Genomic DNA, 17,985 nt, shown 5'->3' on the forward strand with positions numbered 1-17,985 from the left:
TGGTGGATTGGATCGGTAGGTGGGGGGATGGTGGTGGATTGGATCGGTAGGTGGGTGGATGGTGGTGGATTGGATCGGTAGGTGGGGGGATGGCGGTAGATTGGATTGGTAGGTGGGTGGATGGTGGTGGATTGGATCGGTAGGTGGGTGGATGGTGGTGGATTGGATCGGTAGGTGGGGGATGGTGGATTGGTAGGTGGGGGGATGGTGGTGGATTGGATCGGTAGGTGGGGGATGGTGGTGGATTGGATCGGTAGGTGGGCGGATGGTGGTGGATTGGATCGGTAGGTGGGGGGATGGTGGTGGATTGGATCGGTAGGTGGATTGGATCGGTAGGTGGGGTTAGGGTTGGCCGCTGTCCTATAACGTGTTGGTTTGATGGGCCCCGCGGGGGAGGGGGGATTTATAGGGCGGAGCTCTTCATTCTCTGATGCTGTCTGTATACAGAGGGGGGGAGGGGGGATATCGATCGTCTCCCCTGCAGATTGTTACATAGAAATGAAGGGTCTGTAAGTCACATGATACATTGTATGTGAGGGTCCCGGGACTAGATCCGCCCTCAATGCTTCCTCTGTCCTGATCCAGCTCCGCCCCCGACTCCCCCCTCCCCCAATCACCAGACAAACATGGACACAACAGATAAATAACTCAGAGACTCCTCCCCCCAGCCTTGGAAAACTGTCCAATGACAACGGACACACAGGTCAGGTGGGTTCAAACTTCTCCTCAGTAAACAGTCTTATGAGCAGAGGGGCTGTTGGAGGAATCCCCCCTCCCCCTTTCCTCACAGCAACACAATTACACATCCCATAATAGTTGAGGCTTCAGACCCCACAATAGACAATAGAATACAACCACACCCCAAACCATCCCAGCAAAGAGTCCACAACACACAATGTATACAGCAAAGAAAATGTATGGCGTGGCCTAGCCGGTCTCCAGACCTTCATCCCATAGAAAATGTATGGAGGAGGAGCTGAGACTTCGAGGATTTAGAGAAAATCCCCCCTGAGATGTGTGGAGACCTGATCACCAACTACAAGAAACGTCTGACCTCTGTGCTTCCAACAAGGACCTCCCCCGACTACTGAGGAACCTCCCCCAACTACTAAGGGACTTCCCCAACTACTAAGGAACCTCCCCCAACTACCAAGGAACCTCCCCCGACTACTAAGGAACCTCCCCCAACTACTAAGGGACTTCCCCCAACTACTAAGGGACTTCCCCAACTACTAAGGAACCTCCCCCGACTACTAAGGAACCTCCCCCAACTACTAAGGAACCTCCCCCAACTACAAGAAACGTCTGACCTCTGTGCTTCCAACAAGGACCTCCCCCGACTACTGAGGAACCTCCCCCAACTACCAAGGAACCTCCCCCAACTACTAAGGGACTTCCCCCAACTACTAAGGGACCTCCCCCAACTACTAAGGAACCTCCCCCAACGACTAAGGAACCTCCCCCAACGACTAAGGAACCTCCCCAACTACTAAGGGACTTCCCCCAACTACTAAGGGACCTCCCCCAACTACTAAGGGACTTCCCCCAACTACTAAGGGACTTCCCCCAACTACTAAGGGACTTCCCCAACTACTAAGGAACCTCCCCCGACTACTAAGGAACCTCCCCCAACTACTAAGGAACCTCCCCCAACTACAAGAAACGTCTGACCTCTGTGCTTCCCAACAAGGAACCTCCCCCAACTACTAAGGGACCTCCCCCAACTACTAAGGGACCTCCCCCAACTACTAAGGGACTTCCCCAACTACTAAGGAACCTCCCCCGACTACTAAGGAACCTCCCCCAACTACTAAGGAACCTCCCCCAACTACAAGAAACGTCTGACCTCTGTGCTTCCCAACAAGGAACCTCCCCCAACTACTAAGGGACTTCCCCCAACTACTAAGGGACTTCCCCAACTACTAAGGAACCTCCCCCGACTACTAAGGAACCTCCCCCAACTACAAGAAACGTCTGACCTCTGTGCTTCCCAACAAGGAACCTCCCCCAACTACTAAGGAACCTCCCCCAACTACCAAGGAACCTCCCCCAACTACTAAGGGACTTCCCCCAACTACTAAGGGACCTCCCCCAACTACTAAGGGACTTCCCCAACTACTAAGGAACCTCCCCCGACTACTAAGGAACCTCCCCCAACTACTAAGGAACCTCCCCCAACTACAAGAAACGTCTGACCTCTGTGCTTCCCAACAAGGAACCTCCCCCAACTACTAAGGAACCTCCCCCAACTACTAAGGAGCCTCCCCCAACTACAAGAAACGTCTGACCTCTGTGCTTCCCAACAAGGAACCTCCCCCAACTACCAAGGAACCTCCCCCAACTACTAAGGGACTTCCCCCAACTACTAAGGGACCTCCCCCAACTACTAAGGAACCTCCCCCAACGACTAAGGAACCTCCCCCAACGACTAAGGAACCTCCCCAACTACTAAGGAACCTCCCCCAACTACTATGGAACCTCCCCCAACTACTATGGAACCTCCCCCAACTACTATGGAACCTCCCCCAACTACTATGGAACCTCCCCTAACTACCAAGGAACCTCCCCCGACTACTAAGGAACCTCCCCTGACTACTAAGGAACCTCCCCCGACTACTAAGGGACCTCCCCCAACTATTAAGGACCCTCCGCCAACTACTAAGGAACCTCCCCCAACTACTGAGGAACCTCCCCCAACTACTAAGGAACCTCCCCTGACTACTAAGGGACCTCCCCCAACTACTAAGGAACCTCCCCCAGCTACCAAGGAACCTCCCCCAACTACCAAGGAACCTCCCCCAACTACTAAGGAACCTCCCCCAACTACTAAGGAACCTCCCCCAACTACTAAGGAACCTCCCCCAACTACTAAGGAACCTCCCCCAACGACTAAGGACCCTCCCCCAATGACTAAGGGACCTCCCCCAATGACTAAGGAACCTCCCCCAACTACTAAGGAACCTCCCCCAACTACTAAGGAACCTCCCCCAACTACTAAGGGGGTCAAATACTTATTCTCCTCCATGTATAACATTTGTATCATGTGATCTCTCTGGAGTTTTGGTTGATCTTCTGTCTCCATCATATAAAATACAAAATTACAGACCCTTCATTTCTATGTAACAATCTGCAGGGGAGACGATCGGTATCCCCCCTCCCCCCCCCCCTCTGTATATTCATTATGTGAGGCCTGAGGGGAAGATCGAATGTTGTTGGGTGCGTTCCTTCTCCGGATTAAATGTTATTTATTCATACAGCATAGGAAAATACTGCATTATGGCCACTAGATGGCGCTGATGATTATAGGAAATAAAAACTTCTTTATGATCAATAACTCCATCTACTGGCGGCCAGTCCTGCCCCTCCCTCTCCCAGTCTGAGCTCCGCTGTACAGGAGGCTTACCCCTGATTGGCCCCCGTAGAGCAGCATTCAGATTATCCAATCAGAGTCCGGGGGTGGGTCCTGGACCATGTGATTCCTGAGTGTGACGTGTAATCTGATCTCCCCTCCTCAGAGATTATTACATCACCATGGTGAAGTGGATCAGCAACACGAGGACCGTCGTCCGCTGGCTCAACCGACTCCAGAACATCTCCATCCTGACCGTGTGCGAGACCACCACCGGAGCGTGCAGCAAGGTGCGGGGGAGGGACCGATGGGGGAGGGACCGATGGGAGGAGGGGGAGGGACCGATGGGAGGAGGGGGATGGGAGGGACCGATGGGAGGAGGGGGATGGGAGGGACCGATGGGAGGAGGGGGAGGGGCCGCTGGGAGGAGGGGAGGCCCGATGGGAGGAGAGGGAGGGGAGGGACCGATGGGAGGAGGGGGAGGGGACCTGATGGGAGAAGGGGGGGCCCGACGGGAGGAGGGGGAGGGGAGGGACCGATGGGAGGAGGGGGAGGGCCCGATGGGAGGAGGGGGAGGGGAGGGACCGATGGGAGGAGGGGGAGAGGAGGGCCCGATGGGAGGAGAGGGACCGATGGGAGGAGGGGAGGGCCCGATGGCAGGAGGGGGAGGGGAGGGACCGATGGGAGGAGGGGACCCGATGGGAGAAGGGGGGGGCCCGACGGGAGGAGGGGGAGGGGAGGGACCGATGGGAGGAGGGGGAGGGGACCTGATGGGAGAAGGGGGGGGCCCGACGGGAGGAGGGGGAGGGGAGGGACCGATGGGAGGAGGGGGAGGGCCCGATGGGAGGAGGGGGAGGGGAGGGACCGATGGGAGGAGGGGGGGTTTCTTGTTTTAGACATCGAGCGATTTGATTGGTCCAAAGATTTTTCTTTTATTCTGTTTATTTCAAATCAATAAAAAATACAGAAAACTAACTCCGCCCCACAGATAACCTGTCTCCGCCCCACAGATAACCTGTCTCCGCCCCACAGATGACCTGTCTCCGCCCCACAGATAACCTGTCTCCGCCCCACAGATAACCTGTCTCCGCCCCACAGATAACCTGTCTCCGCCCCACAGATAACCTGTCTCCGCCCCACAGATGACCTGTCTCCGCCCCACAGATGACCTGTCTCCGCCCCACAGATAACCTGTCTCCGCCCCACAGATAACCTGTCTCCGCCCCACAGATAACCTGTCTCCGCCCCACAGATAACCTGTCTCCGCCCCACAGATAACCTGTCTCCGCCCCACAGATGACCTGTCTCCGCCCCACAGATAACCTGTCTCCGCCCCACAGATAACCTGTCTCCGCCCCACAGATGACCTGTCTCCGCCCCACAGATGACCTGTCTCCGCCCCACAGATGACCTGTCTCCGCCCCACAGATGACCTGTCTCCGCCCCACAGATAACCTGTCTCCGCCCCACAGATAACCTGTCTCCGCCCCACAGATAACCTGTCTCCGCCCCACAGATAACCTGTCTCCGCCCCACAGATAACCTGTCTCCGCCCCACAGATAACCTGTCTCCGCCCCACAGATGACCTGTCTCCGCCCCACAGATAACCTGTCTCCGCCCCACAGATAACCTGTCTCCGCCCCACAGATAACCTGTCTCCGCCCCTTCACATAGAATAAATCTGGAACCACAGCTTTGATTTTTATTTTATTTCATTATTTGATTGCGACCCTTCCGATCTCGAGGCGCATCGATTGCGACATTCCAACCCATTCATAAAGAAGTCCAATCATTAGATTCTGCCATGGAATACAATGGAGGGATTTTATTGATGGACTGGAATCCCTTCTATAGATAGTGATTATTGAAGGGTGGATGATGATGACTCCTCCCTCCTTCTTCATTGGCTGTCGCTATGTGTATATGGGAGGAGCCTGTGCAGTGACTGGTATACAGAGCTCCCCTTGTACATGGAAGGAGGACCTCACCGCATACTGCTCAGGACCAACAGACTCAGTGGCGGCCCGTCCATAGGGGCGCCCGGGCGCCGCCCCCTCTCCCCCAGTCAGAAAAAAAAAATATATAAAATTATTTAAACCTGTGCCTTTAAGAAGGAAAAAAAATCCAAAAAAGGTCCTTATGTGCACTGTGTCCGGACGCCGGGCACAGTGCTCAAGGAGTAGCGCCACGTCTGTGCAATCACGGGATTGCAGACGTGGCGCTACATTGGCAGCCAAAATATGCCTTTGTGGCGCTGCCCATCACGCCACATGCTTCCGGCGCGAGTAGTATTGTCATGGCCGAGCGGGTGCATGCACTTTCCATCGGCGGCCGACACCCCCCCCACCCGCTTATTGAAACTTCAAAATGCCGTCAGGAAGCACCACCCCCCCCCCCCCCCACCCGCTTATTGAAAACGTTTTTTAAATGTCTGCCGTCAGGAAGCACCTCCTACCCCCGTTATTGTTTTTTTCACTGCCTGATCCCCACCCATCCACCTCGGAGCCTTTTATTGTATTTAGACTGCTGGGACTTGTAGTTCTTCATCTTCTCCTGGGGCTCATGGAGAAGATGGAGATTGGAGAACTACAAGTCCCAGCAGGTTATACATACAATAAGGCTCTGAGGTGGATGGGTGTGGATGGCATGCACCTGAGCCCAGGAGAAGATGGGGAACTACAAGCCCCAGCAGGTTATAATATAAAGCTCTGAGGTGGATGGATGACTGGACAGTGACACAGTGGGGACAATTGGCACAGCGGCATGAATGGGCACAGTGGCTGCATTTGATGGCATGGCACAGTGGTGACAATTGATGGCATGGCACGGTGACCACAATTGATGGCATGGCACAGTGGCTGCGTTTGATGGCACAGTGGCTGCGTTTGATGGCAAGGCACAGTGGTGCGAATTGATGGAACAGTGGCTGCATTTGATGGCACAGTGACCACAATTGATGGCATGGCACAGTGGCTGCGTTATATGGCATGGCACAGTGGTGACAATTGATGGCACAGTGGCTGCGTTATATGGCATGGCACAGTGGTGACAATTGATGGCACAGTGGCTGCGTTTGATGGCAAGGCACAGTGGCTGCGTTTGATGGCAAGGCACAGTGACTGCGTTTGATGGCATGGCACAGTGGCTGCATTTGATGGCACAGTGACTGCGTTTGATGGCATGGCACAGTGGTGCGAATTGATGGAACAGTGGCTGCATTTGATGGCATGGCACAGTGGTGCGAATTGATGGAACAGTGGCTGCATTTGATGGCACAGTGACCACAATTGATGGCATGGCACAGTGGCTGCGTTATATGGCATGGCACAGTGGTGACAATTGATGGCACAGTGGCTGCGTTATATGGCATGGCACAGTGGTGACAATTGATGGCACAGTGGCTGCGTTTGATGGCAAGGCACAGTGGCTGCGTTTGATGGCATGGCACAGTGGCTGCATTTGATGGCACAGTGACTGCGTTTGATGGCATGGCACAGTGGTGCGAATTGATGGAACAGTGGCTGCATTTGATGGCATGGCACAGTGGTGCGAATTGATGGAACAGTGGCTGCATTTGATGGCACAGTGCGGCTGCGATTTTTTTTTTCTTTGTTTGCGCCCCCCCAAAAATTTTGAGCACCAGCCACCACTGCCAACAGTCCTACATTGTGAGAGGATGGCAAGGGCCCGCCCACAGCCCCTGCACACAGCACCCATCCACAGGGCCCACCCACAGCCCCCGCCCACAGCCCCCGCACACAGCACCCATCCACAGGGCCCACCCACAGCCCCCATCCACAGGGCCCACCCACAGCCCCCGCCCACAGCACCCATCCACAGGGCCCACCCACAGCGGATTTCCTCTGGGGGGGGTCTGGATTGAGAGGAGGATTTCCTCTGGGGGGGGGTCTGGATTGAGGGGAGGATTTCCTCTGCCGCAGTCACATGACATCAGCCGCGCCATACAATAATCAGATTTATTATAAATGTATTTTTCAGAAATATGAAGTGATGTCGGAGGTCTGGCTGTCCAAACAGGTAAATATCCCCCAAATATATATAATGTAGAGAATGATGGGGGTCAGTGTCTATATATATATATATATATATAATGTATAAAATGATGGGGGTCAGTGTCTATATATATATAATGTATAGAATGATGGGGGTCAGTGTCTATATATATATATAATGTAGAGAATGATGGGGGTCAGTGTCTGTATATATATATAATGTATAGAATGATGGGGGTCAGTGTCTATATATAATGTAGAGAATGATGGGGGTCAGTGTCTATATATATATAATGTAGAGAATGATGGGGGTCAGTGTCTATATATATATAATGTAGAGAATGATGGGGGTCAGTGTCTATATATAATGTAGAGAATGATGGGGGTCAGTGTCTATATATATATATAATGTAGAGAATGATGGGGGTCAGTGTCTATATATAATGTAGAGAATGATGGGGGTCAGTGTCTATATATATATAATGTATAGAATGATGGGGGTCAGTGTCTATATATATAATGTATAGAATGATGGGGGTCAGTGTCTATATATATATATATAATGTATAGAATGATGGGGGTCAGTGTCTATATATATATAATGTATAGAATGATGGGGGTCAGTGTCTATATATATATATATATAATGTATAAAATGATGGGGGTCAGTGTCTATATATATATAATGTAGAGAATGATGGGGGTCAGTGTCTGTATATATATATAATGTATAGAATGATGGGGGTCAGTGTCTATATATAATGTAGAGAATGATGGGGGTCAGTGTCTATATATATATAATGTAGAGAATGATGGGGGTCAGTGTCTATATATAATGTAGAGAATGATGGGGGTCAGTGTCTATATATATATAATGTATAGAATGATGGGGGTCAGTGTCTATATATATATATATATAATGTATAGAATGATGGGGGTCAGTGTCTATATATATAATGTATAGAATGATGGGGGTCAGTGTCTATATATAATGTATAGAATGATGGGGGTCAAAGTTCATTATTTTCTGTAATATACTGATAAACATTAGACTTTCATATATTTTAGATTCATTACACACAACTGAAGTAGTTGAAGCCTTTTTATTGTTGTAATATTGATGATTTTGGCATACAGCTCATGAAAACCCAAAATTCCTATCTCAAAAAATTAGCATATTTCATCCGACCAATAAAAGAGAAGTGTTTTTAATTAAAAAAAAGTCAACCTTCAAATAATTATGTTGAGTTATGCACTCAATACTTGGTCTTGAATCCTTTTGCAGAAATGACTGCTTCAATGCGGCGTGGCATGGAGGCAATCAGCCTGTGGCACTGCAGAGGTGTTATGGAGGCACTGCTGAGGTGTTATGGAGGCACTGCTGAGGTTTTATGGAGGCCCAGGATGCTTCGGTAGCGGCCTTAAGCTCATCCAGAGTGTTGGGTCTTGCGTCTCTCAACTTTCTCTTCCCAATATCCCACAGATTCTCTATGGGGTTCAGGTCAGGAGAGTTGGCAGGCCAATTGAGCACAGTATGGTCAGTAAACCATTTACCAGTGGTTTTGGCACTGTGAGCAGGTGCCAGGTCGTGCTGAAAAATGAAATCTTCATCTCCATAAAGCTTTTCAGCAGATGGAAGCATGAAGTGCTCCAAAATCTCCTGACAGCTAGCTGCATTCACCCTGCCCTTGATAAAACACAGTGGACCAACACCAGCAGCTGACATGGCACCCCAGACCATCACTGACTGTGGGTACTTGACACTGGACTTCAGGAATTTTGGCATTTCCCTCTCCCCAGTCTTCCTCCAGACTCTGGCACCTTGATTACCGAATGACATGCAAAATTTGCTTTCATCCGAAAAAAGTACTTTGGACCACTGAGCAACAGTCCAGTGTTGCGTCTCTGTAGCCCAGGTCAGGCGCTTCTGCCGCTGTTTCTGGTTCAAAAGTGTCTTGACCTGGGGAATGCGGCACCTGTAGCCCATTTCCTGCACACGCCTGTACACGGTGGCTCTGGATGTTTCTACTCCAGACTCAGTCCACTGCTTCCGCAGGTCCCCCAAGGTCTGGAATCGGTCCTTCTCCACAATCTTCCTCAGGGTCCGGTCAGCTCTTCTCGTTGTGCAGCGTTTTCTGACACACTTTTTCCTTCCCACAGACTTCCCACTGAGGTGCCTTGATACAGCACTCTGGGAACAGCCTATTCGTTCAGAAATTCCTTTCTGTGTCTTACCCTCTTGCTTGAGGGTGTCAATGATGGCCTTCTGGACAGCAGTCAGGTCGGCAGTCTTACCCATGATTGCGGTTTGGAGTAATGAACCAGGCTGGGAGTTTTTAAAAGCCTCAGGAATCTTTTGCAGGTGTTTAGAGTTAAATAGTTGATTCAGATGATTAGGTTAAGAGCTTGTTTAGAGAACCTTTTTATGATATGCTAATTTTGTGAGATAGGAATTTGGGGTTTTCATGAGCTGTATGCCAAAATCATCCATATTAAAACAATAAAAAGGCTTGAACTACTTCAATTGTGTGTAATGAATCTAAAATATATGAAAGTCTAATGTTTATCAGTACATTACAGAAAATAATGAACTTTATCAAAATATGCTAATTTTTTGAGAACCACCTGTATATATATATATATATAATGTATAGAATGATGGGGGTCAGTGTCTATATATAATGTATAGAATGATGGGGGTCAGTGTCTGTATATATATATAATGTATAGAATGATGGGGGTCAGTGTCTGTATATATATATAATGTATAGAATGATGGGGGTCAGTGTCTATATATAATGTATAGAATGATGGGGGTCAGTGTCTATATATATAATGTAGAGAATGATGGGGGTCAGTGTCTATATATATATAATATATAGAATGATGGGGGTCAGTGTCTATATATATATATATATATATATATATATATATATATATAATATATAGAATGATGGGGGTCAGTGTCTATATATATATAATGTAGAGAATGATGGGGGTCAGTGTCTATATATATATATAATGTAGAGAATGATGGGGGTCAGTGTCTATATATATATATAATGTAGAGAATGATGGGGGTCAGTGTCTATATATATATAATATATAGAATGATGGGGGTCAGTGTCTATATATATATATATATATATATATATATATATATATATATATATATATAAATGTATAGAATGATGTGGTCAGTGTATATATATATAATGTATAGAATGATGGGGTCAGTGTATATATATATAATGTATAGAATGATGGGGGTCAGTGTCTATATATAATGTATAGAATGATGGGGGTCAGTGTCTATATATAATGTAGAGAATGATGGGGGTCAGTGTCTATATATAATGTATAGAATGATGGGGGTCAGTGTCTGTATATATATATATAATGTAGAGAATGATGGGGGTCAGTGTCTATATATATAATGTATAGAATGATGGGGGTCAGTGTCTATATATAATGTAGAGAATGATGGGGGTCAGTGTCTGTAACCCCTCCCCCTCTGAATGGCAGAACGAGGAGCCAATCTTCTCCAAGGACGGAACAAAATTCTTCATGACGGTTCCGGTGAAACAAGGAGGCCGAGGAGAATTCCACCACATCGCCATGTTCACCGTCCAGGTGAGTCCTCCCAGAATAATCTCCCCTGTATGATGTATACAGGATTATATACTGACTGTATGGTGTATACGGGATGAACCCAACACACACCCCCCCCCCAGCCCTTTACCAGGCCCTTTGGGTCTGGTATGGATATTAAGGGAAACACGGCACCCAAATTAAAAAAAAAATTACGTTGGGGTCTATATACTATACAGCCTGCCCTATATACTCTGCAGAAAGCTGGGCCTTAGGTGTTGGTGGTACCAGAACACTGTAAGCCCTCACAGTTACTCTTGATGGGCGCAGGAATGAGCCCTGCTGTGAAATATTGGATCAAAAATTGCAGAAAAATTGGGCCTTAGGTGGTGGTAGTGCCCTAAACCAAAAATATTTTTGGATGCTATCATCATTAAGATTAAGGATAAATAGGATAGTCACTGAGCATAGGCAGTCTTCAAGGGTTCCCACATCCATAGCAAATTCAATCAGTTACATCAGCATCAGGTGCTAGAGAGGTGCTGTTCAAGACTGATTCATTTTTATGAATGTGAGCCTATCACGGGGTCTGTGGACAGGTGCACTTTGTGATCCATTACAAACCCTCCAGCAGCACTTAATATGCGTTCAGAAAGAGCGCTGGATGCAGGACAAGCCAGTAGCTCAATTGCGTACTGTGCAAGTTCTGGCCAGTGGTCCATCCTCAAGACCCAGTAACCCAGTGGATGTTCTGTTGGAAAGGTCTGATCTTACCCCTACATATTCCTGCACCATGTAATGCAGACGCTGGCGATGGTTGCTGGAACCGATCCGACCTTGGCGCTGAGGACTGAAAAATTGTTTGAAGGCATCAGCATCAGACGGCCACCTTCTCCACCGCTCTTCCTCTGACTGACCGAAGCCTCAGAAACGCGTTGTCCAGCACCAGGAAATTGTAACCTCTCAGGGTCTGGAAACGCGTTGCACAAACCTTTCTTCAAGGCCTCCTGAAGATGTTTCATCCTCTACTCCCTCTGCGAAGGCAGGATGAGTTCTGCAACCTTACCCTTCTAACGTGGATCAAGAAGGGTTTCCAGCCAGTAGTGATCCCTCTCCTTGATACCACAAATCCATGCCATGCAGCGTAAATTTGCAGAGGCATTCGATTCTCAGTCCTCTGGGTCATTAAGGATCACATGATCCGAAACAACCTCCTTCCAGCCACATACAAGTCCTTGGGTTCTGGGGACTGAAAACCTTCCCTTGAAGACTGCTGCTGAGTTTTATTCTCCACCTCCATGCTGCTGACACAATCCTCCTCCTCATCCTCCTCCTCCTCCTCCTCTTCCTGTGTTCTAGGTGGGCAAGCAGGACCACTGTTTGGAAAAAGGGGGCCTTGAGAGGTAAGGAAGTCCTCCTCTTCCTCCCTCTGTTCTGCCTCAAGGGCCCTGTCCATTATTCCACGTAGGGTGTGCTCCAACATGTGAATAAGCGGGACAGTCTCACTGATGCATGCACTGTCACTGCTCACCATCCTCGTGGCCTCCTCAAATGGTGACAGGACAGTGCATGCATCCCTGATCAAGGCCCACTGGCGTGGTGAAAAAAAACAAGCTCCCCTGACCCTGTCTGCTGCCATATTGGCACAGGTACTCATTGATGGCCCTCTGCTGCGTGTGCAGCCGCTGCAGCATGGCCAACGTAGAGTTCCATCTGGTGGGCATGTCGCAGATTAGGCAGTTCTTGGGCAGGTTGTATTACCTTTGGAGGTCTGTCAGCCGAGCAGTGGCATTATATGACCTCCGGAAATGCACACAGACTTTCCTGGCCTGCTTCAGGACATCATGTAAGCCCGGGTACCTGCCCAAGGACCGCTGCACCACCAAATTGAGAACAAATGCGCAAAACAGGGCACATGGGTCAGTTGTCCCTGTCGCAGGGCAGAGAGGAGGTTGGTGCCATTGTCGCACAAAACCATTCCTGACTGAAGCTGGCGTGGCGTCAACCACCTCTGAGCCTGCCCCTGCAGAGCTGAAAGAACCTCTTCCCCAGTGTGGCTCCAGTCCCCCAAGCACACCAGCTCTAGCACCGCATGGCATCTCTTAGCCTGCATTCCTGCGTAGCCCGTCGTATGCCTACGGAGCACCGCATGGCATCTCTTGGGCTGCATTCCTGCGTAGCCCGTCGTATGCCTACGGAGCACCGCATGGCATCTCTTGGGCTGCATTCCTGCGTAGCCCCTCGTACGCCTACGGAGCACGGCTGGTTCTGAGGACGACACAGCACAGGAAGAGGCCACAGAGAAGAGGAGGAGGGGGTGGAGGAGAGAGGTGTGTCACAAGCAGTAGTAGTGTTTTGGAGGCCTTTGGCCAATTATGGCTCTCTTAGCAGAGGGTGCTGGGATTGGCCAATCATCATACAGCAATGCGATCTCACAGTGCATTATGGGGCGTTCCACGGCACCCAAATTGCATAGTGTATACGGGATTGTATACTGTCTGTGTGGTGTATATAATGTATACGGGATTGTATACTGTCTGTGTGGTGTATATAGTGTATACGGTCTGTATGGTGTATATAGTGTATACGGTCTGTATGGTGTATATAGTGTATACGGTCTGTATGGTGTATATAGTGTATACGGTCTGTATGGTGTATATAGTGTATACGGTCTGTATGGTGTATATAGTGTATACGGGATTGTATACTGTCTGTGTGGTGTATATAGTGTATACGGGATTGTATACGGTCTGTATGGTGTATATAGTGTATACGGTCTGTATGGTGTATATAGTGTATACGGTCTGTATGGTGTATATAGTGTATACGGTCTGTGTGGTGTATATAGTGTATACGGTCTGTATGGTGTATATAGTGTATACGGTTTGTATGGTGTATATAGTGTATACGGTTTGTATGGTGTATATAGTGTATACGGTTTGTATGGTGTATATAGTGTATATGGTTTGTATGGTGTATATAGTGTATACGGTCTGTGTGGTGTATATAGTGTATACGGTCTGTATGGTGTATATAGTGTATACGGTCTGTATGGTGTATATAGTGTATACGGTCTGTATGGTGTATATAGTGTATACGGTCTGTATGGTGTATATAGTGTATACTGTCTGTGTGGTGTATATAGTGTATACGGGATTGTATACTGTCTGTGTGGTGTATATAGTGTATACGGGATTGTATACGGTCTGTATGGTGTATATAGTGTATACGGTCTGTATGGTGTATATAGTGTATACGGTCTGTATGGTGTATATAGTGTATACGGTCTGTATGGTGTATATAGTGTATATGGTCTGTATGGTGTGTATACGGGATTATATATGGTCTGTATGGTGTATACGGGATTGTATACGGTCTCTATGGTGTATATAGTGTATACGGTCTCTATGGTGTATATAGTGTATACGGTCTGTATGGTGTATATAGTGTATACGGTCTGTATGGTGTATATAGTGTATACGGTCTGTATGGTGTATATAGTGTATACGGTTTGTATGGTGTATATAGTGTATACGGTTTGTATGGTGTATATAGTGTATACGGTTTGTATGGTGTATATAGTGTATACGGTTTGTATGGTGTATATAGTGTATACGGTCTGTATGGTGTATATAGTGTATACGGTTTGTATGGTGTATATAGTGTATACGGTTTGTATGGTGTATATAGTGTATACGGTCTGTATGGTGTATATAGTGTATACGGTTTGTATGGTGTATATAGTGTATACGGTCTGTATGGTGTATATAGTGTATACGGTTTGTATGGTGTATATAGTGTATACGGTCTGTATGGTGTATATAGTGTATACGGTTTGTATGGTGTATATAGTGTATACGGTTTGTATGGTGTATATAGTGTATACGGTTTGTATGGTGTATATAGTGTATACGGGATTATATACGGTCTGTATGGTGTATATAGTGTATACGGTCTGTATGGTGTATATAGTGTATACGGTCTGTATGGTGTATATAGTGTATACGGTTTGTATGGTGTATATAGTGTATACGGTCTGTATGGTGTATATAGTGTATATGGTCTGTATGGTGTGTATACGGGATTATATATGGTCTGTATGGTGTATACGGGATTGTATACGGTCTCTATGGTGCGTCTTTAGGGGATTATTAGTTTTATTCTCTTTTCAGGCAAGGACAGATCTGGTGAGCATCCGTCATCTGACGTCGGGGAGTTGGGAGGTGATCCGGATCTTGGCGTATGACGAGCCGTCTCAGAAGCTGTGAGTGTCCCTTCATTGTATATTCATTGTCGGGGCGTACGGTGATAAATACGGGGTGATATGTGTTGAAGAGTCTTTGCCAATATTCTGGGAGGGGGTCTGGGTTGGTGCCGATCTTTGGTGATATTCTGGGGGGGGGGGTCTGGGTTGGTGCCGATCTTCGGTGATATTCTGGGGGGGGGGGTCTGGGTTGGTGCCGATCTTCGGTGATATTCTGGGGGGGGGGGGGTCTGGGTTGGTGCCGATCTTCGGTGATATTCTGGGGGGTCGGTGCCGATCTTCGGTGATATTCTGGGGGGGGGGGTCTGAGTTGGTGCCGATCTTCGGTGATATTCTGGGGGGTCGGTGCCGATCTTCGGTGATATTCTGGGGGGGGTCTGGGTTGGTGCCGATCTTCGGTGATATTCTGGGGGGTCGGTGCCGATCTTCGGTGATATTCTGGGGGGGGGGGGGTGTGGGTTGGTGCCGATCTTCGGTGATATTCTGGGGGGTCGGTGCCGATCTTCGGTGATATTCTGGGGGGTCGGTGCCGATCTTCGGTGATATTCTGGGGGGGGGTCTGGGTTGGTGCCGATCTTCGGTGATATTCTGGGGGGTCGGTGCCGATCTTCGGTGATATTCTGGGGGGGGGTCTGGGTTGGTGCCGATCTTCGGTGATATTCTGGGGGGTCGGTGCCGATCTTCGGTGATATTCTGGGGGGGGGTCTGAGTTGGTGCCGATCTTCGGTGATATTCTGGGGGTCGGTGCCGATCTTCGGTGATATTCTGGGGGGGGGTCTGGGTTGGTGCCGATCTTCGGTGATATTCTGGGGGGTCGGTGCCGATCTTCGGTGATATTCTGGGGGGGGGGGGGGTCTGGGTTGGTGCCGATCTTCGGTGATATTCTGGGGGGGGGGGGGTCTGGGTTGGTGCCGATCTTCGGTGATATTCTGGGGGGGGGGGGGGGTCTGGGTTGGTGCCGATCTTCGGTGATATTCTGGGGGGGGGGGTTGGTGCCGATCTTCGGTGATATTCTGGGGGGTCGGTGCCGATCTTCGGTGATATTCTGGGGGGTCGGTGCCGATCTTCGGTGATATTCTGGGGGGGGGGGTCGGTGCCGATCTTCAGTGATATTCTGGGGGGGGGGAGGTCGGTGCCGATCTGATCTTGCACATCTTTCATCTCCTCCAGATACTTCCTCAGTACGGAGGACTCGCCCCGCGGTCGCCAGCTGTACAGGTACGGACGCCCAGCGGCTCGCAGTTAGAATAATGTGCCGGACGGTATCACTCGCTATAAATCATTTCCACACAAATGACAGTCGGAGCTCCTCCCAAACAAATAATAATGGGATCCATTCACTGTAATTACCCCGGAGCAGAGGATGATGGGAAATCTCCAGGGAAATTACTCTCCATTCTCCCCTCCCCTTGTCTCCCTATACTCCCCTCCCCCGTGTCACCCTATACTCCCCTCCCCCGTGTCTCCCTATACTCCCCTCCCCCTGTCTCCCTATACTCCCCTCCCCCGTGTCACCCTATACTCCCCTCCCCCGTGTCTCCCTGTACTCCCCTCCCCCGTATCACCCTGTACTCCCCTCCCCCGTGTCTCCCTATACTCCCCTCCCCGTGTCACCCTATACTCCCCTCCCCCGTGTCTCCCTATACTCCCCTCCCCGTGTCACCCTATACTCCCCTCCCCCTGTCTCCCTATACTCCCCTCCCCTGTGTCACCCTATACTCCCCTGTGTCACCCTATACTCCCCTCCCCTGTGTCACCCTATACTCCCCTCCCCCGTGTCACCCTGTACTCCCCTCCCCCGTGTCACCCTATACTCCCCTCCCCCGTGTCACCCTATACTCCCCTCCCCTGTGTCACCCTATACTCCCCTCCCCCGTGTCTCCCTATACTCCCCTCCCCCGTGTCACCCTATACTCCCCTCCCCCGTGTCACCCTATACTCCCCTCCCCGTGTCACCCTATACTCCCCTCCCTGTGTCACCCTATACTCCCCTCCCCCGTGTCACCCTGTACTCCCCTCCCCCGTGTCACCCTATACTCCCCTCCCCGTGTCACCCTATACTCCCCTCCCTGTGTCACCCTATACTCCCCTCCCCCGTGTCACCCTATACTCCCCTCCCCCGTGTCACCCTATACTCCCCTCCCTGTGTCACCCTATACTCCCCTCCCTGTGTCACCCTATACTCCCCTCCCCCGTGTCACCCTATACTCCCCTCCCCTGTGTCACCCTATACTCCCCTCCCCCGTGTCACCCTATACTCCCCTCCCCTGTGTCACCCTATACTCCCCTCCCCCGTGTCTCCTATACTCCCCTCCCCCGTGTCACCCTATACTCCCCTCCCCTGTGTCACCCTATACTCCCCCTCCCCTGTGTCACCCTATACTCCCCTCCCCTGTGTCACCCTATACTCCCCTCCCCCGTGTCACCCTATACTCCCCTCCCCTGTGTCACCCTATACTCCCCTCCCCCGTGTCACCCTATAATCCCCTCCCCCGTGTCACCCTATACTCCCCTCCCCCGTGTCACCCTATACTCCCCTCCCCCGTGTCACCCTATACTCCCCTCCCCTGTGTCACCCTATACTCCCCTCCCCCGTGTCACCCTATACTCCCCTCCCCCGTGTCACCATATACTCCCCTCCCCCGTGTCACCCTATTCTCCCCTCCCCTGTGTCACCCTATACTCCCCTCCCTGTGTCACCCTATACTCCCCTCCCCATGTCACCCTATACTCCCCTCCCCCGTGTCACCCTATACTCCCCTCCCCT

The 17,985-nt window shown here is 50.0% G+C and overlaps 1 protein-coding gene across 1 annotated transcript in view; it reads left to right on the forward strand.

Annotated features, from left to right (window-relative positions):
• DPP10 (dipeptidyl peptidase like 10) overlaps window positions 1-17,985 on the forward strand; it is a 122,329-nt gene that overhangs the window by 63,804 nt on the left and 40,540 nt on the right. Inside the window, 5 exon segments of the mRNA XM_040358357.1 lie at window positions 3,516-3,639; window positions 7,350-7,388; window positions 10,889-10,996; window positions 15,127-15,218; window positions 16,389-16,436. Coding sequence (XP_040214291.1) covers window positions 3,516-3,639; window positions 7,350-7,388; window positions 10,889-10,996; window positions 15,127-15,218; window positions 16,389-16,436 — 411 coding nt within the window.

The sequence above is a fragment of the Rana temporaria genome, chromosome 6 (assembly GCF_905171775.1).
Source record: "Rana temporaria chromosome 6, aRanTem1.1, whole genome shotgun sequence".
Lineage (NCBI taxonomy): Eukaryota > Metazoa > Chordata > Amphibia > Anura > Ranidae > Rana > Rana temporaria.